This window comes from Salvia hispanica, chromosome 5 (assembly GCF_023119035.1).
Source record: "Salvia hispanica cultivar TCC Black 2014 chromosome 5, UniMelb_Shisp_WGS_1.0, whole genome shotgun sequence".
NCBI lineage: Eukaryota > Viridiplantae > Streptophyta > Magnoliopsida > Lamiales > Lamiaceae > Salvia > Salvia hispanica.
In genome coordinates this window covers 36727746-36742353 of record NC_062969.1, presented here as the reverse complement: position 1 = coordinate 36742353, position 14608 = coordinate 36727746, and the positions used below count along the sequence as shown (strand labels likewise).

General features: G+C 32.9%; 2 protein-coding genes across 5 annotated transcripts; one reads left to right on the top strand and one right to left on the bottom strand.

Annotated features, from left to right (window-relative positions):
• Nucleotides 1-71: 71 nt before the first annotated feature.
• On the bottom strand, nucleotides 72-1575 carry LOC125187266 (style cell-cycle inhibitor 1-B). Of its 4 annotated transcripts, none has more exons than XM_048083818.1 (4): nucleotides 1417-1575; nucleotides 1230-1334; nucleotides 956-1011; nucleotides 72-598 (listed from the first exon to the last, which is right to left on the bottom strand). In XM_048083818.1, exons 1-4 carry the CDS (start codon nucleotides 1472-1474, stop codon nucleotides 365-367), a joined length of 453 nt encoding a protein of 150 aa, XP_047939775.1. In that variant the 5' UTR covers nucleotides 1475-1575; the 3' UTR covers nucleotides 72-364. The 4 variants fall into 4 exon arrangements, with proteins under 4 accessions (XP_047939775.1, XP_047939776.1, XP_047939777.1 ...); XM_048083819.1 differs by having other exon boundaries at nucleotides 72-595; XM_048083820.1 differs by having other exon boundaries at nucleotides 956-1006.
• An 8868-nt stretch (nucleotides 1576-10443) lies between these two features.
• LOC125186767 lies at nucleotides 10444-11804 on the top strand. The gene is made up of 2 exons (XM_048083212.1): nucleotides 10444-10725; nucleotides 11168-11804. The coding sequence occupies exons 1-2, from the start codon at nucleotides 10546-10548 to the stop codon at nucleotides 11633-11635; spliced, it is 648 nt and encodes a 215-aa protein (XP_047939169.1). The 5' UTR covers nucleotides 10444-10545; the 3' UTR covers nucleotides 11636-11804.
• The last annotated feature ends 2804 nt before the right edge of the window (nucleotides 11805-14608 follow it).

Sequence of the window (14608 nt, the reverse complement as noted above, 5' to 3'; positions counted from 1 at the left end):
CTCCAACATATACTAGTATGAAAAATTTTACTAGCTTCATGTGTCATGCATCGTAAGTTGAACGTTCCCAGTTACAAATGCGCACCTTTGTCCTTCACTAATTCAAAAATGCAACAAATACAGTCCCCATAAAAGAACAAGAACCACAACATAACATACATTGAAGCCGCACTGAGCACTTTTGTAGGCATCGCATGCTCGAAAATGCAAGTGCAAGAGGCAACATCGCATGCTCGAAAATGCAAGTGCAAGACTGTACATGACTTGTGATTGTTGGAAGATATATAGCTTATCATCAAACATGTCAGGAGCTAGCTTAACATGACGAGAGTTCAGTCACAAACACTAAATTTATATTACTACGTTACTTTTTGATGTTCCACTTATGTGATGTCCGTGGTGCCGTTGCAATTCCATCGTAGTAATGGGGTTCGAGTTCCTGGCTGTTCCATTCTGCCACAAACTCCTTAAACAGACTCCGTGCAGCTTCCGAAGACAGATCCGCGAAGAACTTTCTCTTCTCTTCTTTTAGCCATGTTGAGAACTCGTTGTTCTTGGAGAAGTAATCATCATCAGTCAATTCTTGGATATCCAGCTTCTATGAGGAGGTGAGAAAATGTATCACTATTTATGCAGCATTCACAAAATTAAACTTCAGTAAGCAGCATTCATAAATTGGTGAACAACTCATTTGAGGGAGAATTTGTTAACTACAGCATACACAAAATTTTATCAAGATACAGCTAATCAATGAACATCTAAGCACAATCAAGATTAATTCAGAAAATATTAACCTTTTGAGAATAACTCAATGATGAGGACAATGTGAAACAAAATAGACTAATCTTGTGGAATTTGATGAGACAAGAACAAATGTTTCAGCCTAAACCAACACCATCACCTACCAATCAAGAGACCCTAATTCTTAGCTACAGAGGTTAGCAGGGGAACTTACTGGAAGTTTATCATGCTTGTGGCCTTTATGCTTGCGCTTCCCACTAGATTTCTGTTCTGAATCAGCACCAATCAATCAGTGATGTAATATAAAATTCAATTCGAATTCATCACAATCAGTAACGCGATTCGGCGAATTAATTTGTGATGGAATCGGATTCGTTATCATTTGATCAATGTTCGTAACCCTAGGGCTATAGCCAGAAGAAAATGCTAAATCAACAACAGAGTGAAAATTCTGAACCAATTACACAATCGAAATCGAAGTTAAATACCTTTACGAGAATGGTGCTTGGAGGAAGTATGAGATTTATGCTTCTTACTAGACTTGTGTTCCTTATCATCGTCCTTACTTCTACGCCTTTTGCTTCTCGATTCATCTGCACGAGAATCCGCCGTCAAAAGAGCTCTACGCCGCGCAATGAAACCAGCAAAATTATTGATTTAAAAAAAAAAAAGCACCTCGCGGAGAGGAAGACGATCTCTTGAGCTTGTGATTGTCATCTTTGGATTTACCCATCGCTGGAGATTGATTGATTTCCCTCTCAAATTGAATCAGACCTAATGTAATACTGCAAATCCCATCTTCTGGAGAATAAAAAATAAAATAAAATAAAATAAAGATAGTTTGGACTGGGTTTGGGCCATTGGGACCAAATTTAGAGTAGCCCACACTTTCCAACGGATAAAAGGGTCCAGTATTATGCACGTTGTTTTATCTCTATTTATAAACCATTGCAAAAATTTGTGAATCTGATCAATATTGGGAATGCACATAATAGCGCACTACTATTGATCTCTAAACAGTAAACTTATCAGTTCCTTTTCGTCAAAAGATTAATGCTATGTAGAGCATTTTTAATTCTGTCACCAGATTTTATGTAATGTTGAAGTAGAGAGAATAAAGTAAGAGAGAGTAGAAAAAGTAGACATAGTAATATTTCTATATTTAGGAATATGTCATACTATAAAATGGGACATCCTAAAAGAAAAAATGTATCCCTTAAAGTGAGACGGAGGGAATACATTTTTAGGTATTACTATTAGTATTGGGAAAAAAAAACTTGTTGACTAATGAGTAACGACTTGAATTTTCTTTTATGTTTCATTTATGTAGGGATCAGATTAGTCTAGATTCACTAACTACGGAGACCTCTTTGTACTTGTACAAGAGAGCTCAGCCAAACTCTCAACCACGCGGCTGATTTATACAAATATAATGGTGTAAATGTACTAAGGATACAAGAAATTGAACCCTAACTATTACAAGCTTCTTGACCGAAAACCCTAGCTAGTTCATCCACTTGATTCGTATCCTGCACACTCAAGAAACAGGTCAATAACTTCACACAAGATCTTCTCAGATCAAAGAAGAGAAACTAACACAAAGAGAAGAAACAAAACAGAATAGATCACACAATATGGCTCAGATCCCGCCACAACCACACTGATCTATTCTACCAGAACAAGATCCAATGGAGCACAACTGGACCGGTTAGAGTTCACCCTCACACCACCGATGCCTTCACCACTAGGGGTGGGTAAGTACGGTATACCTTACCGAAACCACCATACCGTATACCCTACTGTAAATACGGTATGCGAAAAAGTCATACCTTTACCTTACCAAAGTTTTCGGTATACCTTATTTTCGGTACGACGAATTTCCATACCGATACAGTACCTCATTTACGGTATACCGTACCGAAGTTCGGTATACCTTATTTTTGCGATAACTGACTTTCAACATCAATTAAAATAGAAAATTAGAGTTTTTAGATATTATTTATATTTAATAATTTTAAAAGTAAATTAAATATATTTATTCATAATTATATTTATATTTAACAATAGATTTTATAATTAAAAATATATAAAATATACTTCCTCCGTCCCCGAATAAGAGTTACTAATTTTCATTTTGGTCCGTCCCCAATTAAGAGTAGCACTTCACTTTTACCATAAATGGTAAGTAAGTCCCACATTCCATTAACTCATTTCACTCACATTTTATTATAAAACCAATATAAAAAAGTGGATCCCACATTCCACTAACTTTTTCAACCAACTTTTCTTTACATTTCTTAAAACCCGTGTCCCGGTCAAAGTGCTACTCCTAATGGGGGACGGAGGGAGTATTTTATATATAATTGTGTTTATATTTTTTTGGTATATACCTTAGTTTACGGTATATACCTTAATTTACGGTATATACCGAATTTCGGTATACCGCGGTATACCGCGGTATTTGAAAATTCATACCGTTACCTTACCGGAATCTTTCGGTAAGGTATCATACCGTACCGAAAGTCACGGTATACCGAAAATTCGGTATTTTTTCGGTACGATAAGGCCGGTATTTCGGTATTTTTCCCCTCACACCAGATCAAGTTCCACCGAACAAAATCTCAGCACAGAACCTTCAAGTCTCACAAACCCTAGTTCTTCTCCGGCACCCAAGCAATCGAAGAGATTGCCTTATCCCAACACACACAAAAGATCTACCACTCAAAGAACCATGAGAGATCACCAAGAGATGGCCGGAAACTCATCGGAGAAGAAGAGAGAAGAGAGAATACACTGAATCGAGTGTAGAGAGAGAGAGATCAGAGAATGAAAAAATGAGAACGGCGCATAGCCTTCTCACATTAACAAACACAGCCCTACATCCAACGGTGGAGGAGCACGATCTATGAGAGAGAGCACGTGGCAGCATCTGGTGAGAGGAGATAAGTCATTGGGTTTAACCCAATTAATTCCTTCCGAGCTCAAATAAAAGGCAACCCAAATAATAGTCCACGCCAATTTCAAACTAGAAAGGATGATGAAATAAAATTAGATACACTGTATAGAAGAGGTATTTAGGAAATGAAAAAGAGGGAAATAGTATCTAAGAAAAAACAGGTAGTTAGCGAAAAATAGTAGACTGCAAGTAGTTAGAGGTTGTGGAATGTTTGTTTTTTTTTCTTTTCTTCACATTCTTATCTCATGACAAGATGCCATGACCAAATTATGTTCCTATTTGTTGAAGTTTCAACTCCGAGAAATATCATACAACTAACAACAACAAAAATGTAAAGTTCTGCAACAATTTTGTGAGTCATGACAACAAATTTTGGCAAAATTGTAACAACAGTCATCCTTCGCTCTTTCTGTTTTATTAAATTGGTTATCAGTTATTCAGCGAAAATTGTCACATATTAAGTCATGATCTTCGTCTAAACATTATCGACCACGCTCATGCGTCAATCTAGTGAACACTGTTATAAAACATCTGCAAATCAATTGCAAATTTAACATAATTGTTGCTAAATATGATTAATTTCTGATAATTAAGTAATAACTGAAAATTTATCAAAATTGGAGCTATAGAGTTAGAGTACAAACTCATCTTTTCTTCTTTAAATTAACCTTTTTTAATAGAAGAATAGCTCCAACAGAGCATTTATAATTTTGAAAGGCAATGTATGTCCTTCTTGAGCTTAAATCGTAGACTGTTCATTAAAGATGTGGTTTGGGACAAAAACATTTGGACACACTCAAAGTTATAGCTGCAATAATGAATATAAAGTCGAGTTGTCTATTAATTTCTAATTAGACCCACATAAAAAAAACATACACATACATATATGCTTGTCAGTTGTCAGTTAGAGTTTTGTGAGATTTTCTGTATTCCACCAATAAATGAGGACCAGGGAATTCGAATATTATCATCTACTACTACCCCTTTTTTCAATTTAATTACGTATTATTTTGCCATACAACTAACCACATTATCCTAATCGATCTCCAGCGCTTCATCTATCCATACAACTCATCACCTGGAAAATATTGCGTAGATATAAATAAAATTTATTAATAATTATTTTCTGGATATTTGTTTGATAACTCCAACATTAAACAATAATGATTCTTGTTGCAATTTCGTGATAAGATTGAACAATCCAAAATCTCTTAATTTCAAACCGTTTAAGAGGGACCACTTTGCAACAGATATTGGGCCTTCTTGGGCCTATGAATGTTGTTTTCCTTCTTTGGTTGGATGAGGAGTTTCTCATATTATTACTGTGTTACGCATAACCTATTATATTTGTCACAAATTACATTTCCTTTATACGAGATTTAAAAGTAGTGTTTAGTAAGATAAGTTAGAAGAAGAAAAATAATATAAGAATAAAATTAAGAAAAAATATAATAGTGGCAATAAAATAAGAAATATTTAAAATATTAGATTTTTATTAATAATATAAAATGACTGAAAAAAAATACAGAGATATTTAAAATTGCATCAATAGAGTCTTTAATTTGTTATGAATAAATAAAATAATGCTTACAGCTACCGAAACATCACACACTTTATTAAACCTAATTTAATGAGATTGAATGAGGCGAAATCATTTTGAAGAGAGGAAATTGTGCTATTAAAAGGAGTTACCAATTGCCAATCGGGAGTAGGCAAAGGCGCAAAGCCAAACCTCATTAAATTCTGCGTGTCTATTGTTTTTGTGAACTTCTAATTTCTAAGTACGAATAGTTATAAATAAATAATAAATCAGTCAACCAAATCGTGCATTGGTATGGTAGAATTCAAAGTTCAAACATCTTTTTATTTGATTTTGTAAATGGTGCAATGATCTCGTACAGCCTAATTATAATTCTTAAGTTGTTTATTTCCCGTTAATAATCATATATACTGCGTAATTTGTGTCTCAAACATATGGTCCAATATCCAGTTTCGTAATATTCAAATTATTTAGTCTTATTGCTAAAGGTGATGGTCTCACTGTCATTGGCAATTATGACCTCGTGTAAGCTTAGAAATGGACGACAGTATTTTTTATAAATTTTTAAGTGTAACCAGTGGCGGAACCAGAAATAGAAAAAAGCCGGTGCTGAAATATAAAAAATAATAATATTAAAATAATTTAATATTTAATAATACCTATAAACTTTTACAAAAGTTAAATAGATTAACATTTTCTCAAGTAAAACTATACACCAAAATTCTAAGACAATTTGATAACAAATTTTTTGATATAAATTTTCACCATAAAATTATAAAGATAAATTTATTTTATAAATATTTCTCCCCATTTTCTGATATGAAACCATATCCCCTAAACTCATACTCTCATTAGCAATTGATATTAAAAAAATTACTCCCTTCGTCCCGCTTTAGCAGTCTCATTGACTTTTCTGTCTTCTTTTTGTAAAAATGATAAAAAATAGTTAAAAAGGTGAAATGGTAAATTAAGAGAGAAAATAATATAGAGAAGAGTTTTATCTACATTATTGTGTCTCTTACTTTACCATTACTCCACTTTAACTATTTTTTATTATTTTTACAAAAAGATGACAAAAAAGTCAATGAAACTGTTAAAGCGGGACGGAGGAAGTAAAAAATAAAGTAAACTGATCAAAATAAAGAGAACACCATCTATTACTGTGTAATACAAATAATAGATAGAGGAACTAAATTCATGCACCAAGCGTACATGAAATAAAATTTATAATAGGAGGAAAAAAGAATTAAATAAATGACTTAGAGTTATAAAACTAATGACTATCGATTTATCTATAGTGAGGGATATTTGGTCAGGAATTAAATAAGAGTATTAATATCTTCTAATACCAAAGGCCCAATTGATTTTATTATACATTCCAGCCCAATAGCAAAACCTAAGTCTGTAAGTTCATCTTCATCCTTAAGCAATCTAACGGATTCTGCAACTGGGCGGCGCCCTTACAATTTCCGGTGGTAATAATGATCAGGAACCAGCAAGCCCCCGCTCCAGCGGGGGCTTGGCCTATGCTGGTTCCGCAACTGAGTGTAACAAAATAAATTTGATTATATAAATCATTTCTAAAAATTTTAGTAAGAGATCGATCTCATATTCACTAAAAAATTGTCACATTTCACTTAAAATTTGTCACCTTTTGTTCGTCCCTAAATATTTGTTATCCTTCATTTTTATCATTTTTGACAGTGAACCCTATATTTCATTAACTCATTTCCACTCACATTTTATTAGTATAAAATTAATATATAAAAATAGGACGCACGTGTCATTAACTTTTTCAATCCACTTTTTATTATATTTCTTAAAACCCGTGTCAGGTCAAATGGTGACGAATTATTAGCGACGGAGGAAGTATGTGACAATTTTAGTAAAATTACAATATGTGTCGCCACAAATCAAATTCCAACAGCATCTCCCTATCAAGATTTATTTTATTTGTGTTTTTTCATAATATGTGTAGTTCTTATAAAGTTACACTATATAAATAATATGCGTATTAATTTGTAATACTATATAAATACTTAATTGGAACCAATTCTAAGTTATTTGACACTCTTAACTACAAAAATCTAATTATAAAGGGATAATTGTCATTGAAATTATAATTTTTTATTTATGTTTGAAAAATCTCATAACTTTGAAATTGGAGTATAAAATCTTAATTTCACAATTTTTCGCAGTTGTTCCATGATAGTCAAAATTGAAGCTTTTATGGTAAAATCAAATATGATATGACAATAAATACCATATCGTTCTAGAAATAATGATAATCAAAATATATTCAAATCGTTTTGTCACGAACAACATTGTTTTGTGTTATGTCAATTTGATTTTGTCATACAGTATTAATTTCTATTTTGATCATAGTGGGATAATAGAAAAAAAAAATTAAAAATTTATAATTTTATACTCCCTCCGTCCCGGATAATTCGGGTCATTTTGTCCGTGCACGGATTTTAAGAATTGTAATGAAAAGTGGTTGAAAAAGTTAGTGAGATGTGGGTCCTACCTTTATATATTAGTTTTATAATAAAATGTGAATAGAAATGAGTTAGTGGAATATGAGGTCTACTATCAAAAATGGTAAAAATGAAGTGGGACAAATTATATGGGATGAACCAAAATAGAAAATTGGAACGAATTATCTGGGACGGAGGGAGTAGTATTTAGGTTTTAAAAGTAGTACTCCCTCCGTTCCGGCTAAGATGATTTGCTTAGTCGGCACGGGATTTTAGGAGTTATTGGTTAAAGTGTTTAATTGGAGAGAGAGAAGGTGGGTGTAAATATTAAAGTAGAGAGATAAAGAAAGATGGATATTTTAATAGGAGTGAGAAAAAGTGGTTAAGTGTATTAATTGGAGAGAGAAAGTTACCAAAAAAGGAAATGTGTCATCTTAGTTGGGACAAACTAAAAAGGAAAACGTGTCATCTTAAGCGGGACGGAGGGAGTATAAGATTAATCAAAAAAGTCATCGGATATAACTGAAAAATCTCATAATTAAAGTTCCCCTGCATTCCTTCCCTCCCCTCATTTCATGGTATCTGCTCCTATTAGGTCAATGTCAACGCGATGGAGTGTATATCTTAAAAAATAATGCTTGTTTAATTTTTTTCATAGATATCTTACACATACTGATATCATATGGAGTATTATACATATGATTTTGGTTTTAAAATAAAATGTGGATATATGTGGGCTGTATAGATCTTTTGTAAAGATAAATATGTAGCATCATGACATATATGTTCACTATTTAACAAAGTGAAGGTACCAATTGGGGTCAAAAGGAAATCCATTTTTGGAATTAATTTGGTTTTAGGAAGCACCTTCCATTACTCTTTGTCAAGCCATATTTAAAAATATTTGACTAAGAAAAGCCATACAATTAAATCATTTCAATACTCAAAACTAGTAATTTGGTCCACGCTCTATCCTCCCACGACTCCTCATCATTCAAGCGCCACCACATAAATAATCCGACCACATATTCAATAATAAACCCCATGTTCGTCATTACTTATTATCTCTAGACAAACGTTATTTTAATTTTTTCACCAATATCACCTAAATTATGCCCATATCACAAACTATTTTGCATCATCAGTTTTTTCGCATAAACCGCGCCGCTGACATTTGACTTCAATTGTGCAATTTAATTTAAATTATCAATTGGATACTAAAAAATACTACTAATACATTATACATTTATACTAACATGCACCGGCGGACACAATAAAGAGAGGGGAGTATTTCATTTTCTAAAACTTCCAAAATTTTCATATACTGATCTTTAGCCCCTTTAATATTTTTTAAAAATCATTCTCTTACTTTTCAATTTGCAGTTAAACTCATATTATCATTAACAAAGTTATTTTCATGTACGAAATGAGTAGTTATTCTTTCAAGCACATATATACAATAAAGCCCCTATTAAAAAAGTTTTTGCCTCCGCAATTGCTAACATGATATGTACAATGCATGTATGATGGATTTATTATTGCTACATGTAAGGTTACTCATTTAACCGGATCGACAGGTAAATCAGGCCCAGCGAATTAAAATAAATTCAATTGTATGACAATGAATATGATAAACTAATCTTTTAGTTAATGAAATCCGAATAGAAGGTAAAAAGTAAAAACTCATTTTTTCTTATCAATCACTCTTGTTTTTCGATAAAATGACTTTGTATGCAAGTTTTAATGCGTATTTCATTTAAATTCATATTAGTATTACAATTTGAATAAACGATACTAATTACCTTCGTCTATTTATGAGTAAGCACTAATTGAATCTGTAATTATTTTGATGCTGATGTTATCATTGTATCTCTAATTTCTATTACTCATTTTCTAGTTATTCATCTCATTATCCATCTCTCACACGCAACTCTCAATTACTTATATTCAAGTTGTTTCCACTTGTTGACTTAAAAAACATTCAACAAATTTTAATATCAATTTGCGCCCCCAAGATTAAAATTCTGGCTCCGCCACTGAAATCTACAACAAAGTTGGAAAACCAGTTGCTCCGTAAAGCCACTCGTCTCGATTGTGAGCCATCGATTGATAAAACACAGAAGCTGCAACAGGATGGCATCCGCGTCGCGAGCCAGAGGCCACGAATGAAGACCCTATTGCGAATGCAAGTATAAAAACTATAATCACAAATTGAGTGTGCGAGGTAGGGTTACGAAGTTAGAGCCCTTCCTTTGTAAATTGAATTTGGGAGTAAAAAATTGAAAATTTGAAATTGATGGAGCCAAACAGGGCCTCAACTAAAGTCTGGTATTCAATAAATAGAGAAAACAAAAGGTGATTAATGCGGCATTAAAAAATCATAAACGCAAATGGATACAAAATAGAGAAGAAAAAAGCAGTCATTACCAGCATTAATTGCTTATCTAAGGTAAGGAAGCCAAAAGGTCTTTGTATTGTGCCTAGCATTAATTCACAGCTGTCTTTTTGTGTTCCTCTTCCCTCTCTGCATTTATTGCACCCCCCAAGAATCTCAACTCTCTAACCCATCCATCCTATTTATTACTCCAAATCAAAAATAAACACTTACTATTCAAATTACTTTCCCGTATGTATCCGAATAAAATCAAGATCACATTCAATTCTTCATTATGACAATTTAATTAATTATAGGTGGTGATTTTGGTTCGTCATCTTCTCCCCCCTTGTTATATTTATAGCGTGACAATCTCATTTCACCCAAACATTTTCATTCCCCCTTTCTCTCTCTTTGCCTTTTTCCTGCAATTCTGCTCCGTAGTCTACTTAATTAGATGGCTGCTGACGTCAGTTCATTGGTCAGATTGATCAACGGCGGCGATGCTGCTGATTCCCCCAAACCGACGGCTCCGATCACCCGAGACTTGCTAGCCGGATGTACAACCCTTGATGCTAAGGAATTGGACCTCGACTTGCAAGTCCCCTGCGGCTGGGAGAAGCGCCTCGACCTTAAGGTACAATCTCCCTATGCATAATTTTTCAATTTTTTATGATTTATTGATTGATTTTTCTGATGTTTTTATTTTACAGTATTCGATTTTTAATTTGTGGTGGAGAATGGCGTTTTGTTTTCTATTATCTTGATTTTGCATTTTGGAGAGTAATTGCAAATTGCAATATGTGGAAATTAATTGGGGTATTTAATGGATTTAATTATGCTGAATTTATTTATCATCCCCCGTTTATTTCACTCCGCGTGATTTTAAAAGGTGTTTAATGGTGGAATTATGTTCCGTTATTTTTCTTGGAATTGTGGAGCCATGATTAAATTAAATCTCTTACATATTCATTAATAAAGTGCAATTACTATACACTAATTCACGTATTCATTTGTATCATCATCATTAATCACGTAGCTAACTCAATTAATTGATCAATTTTGTGGTTAATTTCCAGTCAGGAAAGGTGTATCTGCAGATATGCAATCCCTCAAACTCATCATCAACATCAACAACAGAAAACAAGGCATTTCAAGACCTCAACTTCCCGCCGTCATCGAAGAAGAAGACGCTGAACCTCTTCGATGACGAGGGGCTGGACTTGAAGCTCGTGTCCCTCTCGTCTCCATCACCGTCCCCATACCAGAGCGTGTGCACCCTGGATAAGGTCAAGTCCGCCCTTGAGAGGGCGGAAAAGGAGACGGTGAGGAAGCGCTCAATATCAATGTCCAAGTCATCAAACTCATCGTCTAGCGATCTCGATCAGGAGGAGAGGTCGTCCTCGTCCTTTGCAGCCGGCTGCCCTTCGTGTCTCCTCTACGTGCTCATCTCGAGCAACAATCCGAAGTGCCCTCGGTGTAACTCGAATGTACCGTTACCTCTCGCTGCCAAGAAGCCTAGAATTGATCTCAACATATCCATTTGAGATGAATAGAGAGCCATATTTCATATTTCTTGGCTCCCATTTTTTGTAAAGATAGAAAAATACGTTTATTTTTCATAAGCTTTTAAGGAATTGGTATATAAATATAAACGTTTTACATGTAGCTAAAGATATGATCAAGTTCAATGCACATTTTCCTTTTTTATCTACATTTACAATACTTTGTTTGTTTGATTGTAAGAAAAGGAAAATGTATTGTTTGGGCGTCAAAGAAAGGTGTAAATGCGCATTAAAAAGGGAAATTAAGGCATCATGTAATTGATTAATACACCTAACAAATAATAAATGATAATTATATCTTCCTACCATCTTTGAATACACACACCTACTTTGTCATAAGAGTTGTTGTCAGCAAAAATTTTAATTGCAGTTAATGCCATTTTGAGTTGAATGTGCTTTGTAGTTGGATTCGGAGATAGATTTTAACTTCCCCAGCTGTGTGAAGAGAAGCAATTGATTTTCTTCTGTCTCATTTAATATACTCTGCCTCCCATTCAATTTTTTGGTCCTGCAACTTTGTTTTCGAATTCGTACAAGGATAATCAGATTAAATAAATAAAATATTAAATTATTTAAGTCTTCATATATTTCATGCTTTGACCACAATTAAAATACTATCTCCGTCCTTGATTAATTGTCACTCTTTTCTATTTCGGTTTGTCTCTCCATAATTGTCACACTTTATTTTTACCATAAATGGTAAGTAGGTCTCACGTTCCATTAACTCACTTCACTCATATTTTATTATAAAACCAATATAAAAAAGTGGATTTCACATTCCACTAACATTTTTTAACCAGCTTTTCTTTATTTCTTAAAACTCGTGGCCGGTCAAAGAGTGGCAATTAATCGGGGACGGATGGAGTAGTTTATAGGCGTTGAAATGATTATATTTAACCAAAGATATGATCAAATTTTGTGGCATTATGGCGGCATTAATATGCGTGAATCCTTAGGAGTTTAAAATGGGATTTAATTGTGGTCAAATGAATGAACTCAACGCTCTAAAGAGATATTAAATGAGGTGGCTCATATCATTTATGTAAGTGAACGCCTTGTAGCATTATATATCAATTAAAAACTATATAAATTGTCTTTACAAATGAATGTAAAAGTCAGAACATTTGGATGTAGACAATAAGTCATTTGTGGTATGTATGCATTACGATGTAGCCATACAATTGTAAATTCGATCTTTTTGATACTAGTCAAGCCCAGTTAACCTATCCATGTAGTAGTTGTATGATTATGACCCAATGTAGTACACGTGTTACAGGAAACAGTTAAGCTTCCACAATTATTAAAGATGGGAGGTGGAGTTAAAATAAATGAATTTATACTTTAGATATGAAAATTTGCAATTTTCGTTAATTTATGAAGAAGCACAATTTAATAAGAGTACTAGTATCTGATACTTCTTCCATCCAACTACATATGATCCACTTCTTTTCGTTTATAGGATTTAAGAAAATAATATTTTATTGAGTTAAATAAATAGAATAAAATATAAGAAAAATAGGAGAATAAAGACTAAATAAGTTAAAAGAGAGTAAAATTACTTTTTTGCAAAAATGAAATTCAATCACTTAAATTGGAACAATCCAAAATGGAAAATTAATCACTTGATATAGAGTTGAGGGAGTATTTGATATTTTCTAATGTGATCCATGAATCAGATTGTTCAAGATTTACTCTTACATGCTCAACCCTTCAATTAATAGAAAAATTAATAGGGTCTAATAAACAAAAAGCTAGTTAATTCGAAGAAAAAGATGGAAGACAAAAAAATGGAGAAAGTGTATGAATGTGAAATCGAAAATCCACTTATGACTTATTGAACCTTCTCCAAAAATCATATATTTACCGGATCAATTAGAATGATAAAGATAGCCCTGAAAATAAAATTTCCTAGAGTTTTCCATTGAAGATGAGAAAAAACATATTCTCTCTGTCTTAATATTCCATCTGTCCTAATCTAAGCGAAACATTTTTTTTTTCCAACAAATAACTCAGTTCTCTCTGCTAGCTCCTTAATTTTTTTTTGTCATACTTACACATTAAATTGACAATAGTTTGAGTATTAGTTGCAGCCTATCTATATTCCAAACTCATCATTTGAAATTTTCTGAACTAATAGGAGTAGTATTTAAATTTTATCGAGAATTAAAAATGGTTGTATCTGCACTGCATCCCATAAAAAATGTATTCAAATTAATGTACACTAGATTTATATCCAAATAAAATAGAATAGCTTATATTTAGATGGGAAGCATCTCCATCCATACTCTTGACAAAAAGCATGGATATAGGACCTGACCCATTTTTATTCATTTTTTACTTCTTATTCTTTAGTCACCCACATTTATACTCTTCCACAAAGACATGCTCAAGGGTCTCACCATTTTATTATTCAATTTAAATAAAAACATTCCACAATATTAAAATGTATTAAAAATATTCAAATACTATTACTAATTACTTAAAAATTAAAAATTACATAATTAAAATCCTAAAAATTAAAAATTTCATAGTTAAAGTCCTAAAAATTAAAAATTATACTCCCTCTGTCCCACTTTAGGAGTCCCGGTTGAATTCAGCACGAGTTTTAAGAAATGTAAAGGAAAGTTGGTGAGAAAAGATAGTGGAATGTGGGTCCTACTTTTTTATATTAGTTTTATAATAAAATGTGAGTGGAAAAATGTTAGTGGAATGTGAGGCCTAATACCATTTATGGAACATTCTAACCGGGACTCCTAAAGTGGGACATCCAAAAATAGTAAACCGGGATTTCTAAAGTGGGACGGGGGGAGTATTATTTAAATCCTAAAAATTAAAAGTTACATTATTAAATTCATAAAATATGAATGAGAGATAATTTGATGTGAAAACGGATGATGAATGTGTGTATTTATAGATGATTTTGGGAATAAATCTTTTTTAAAAAAATTCAAAATA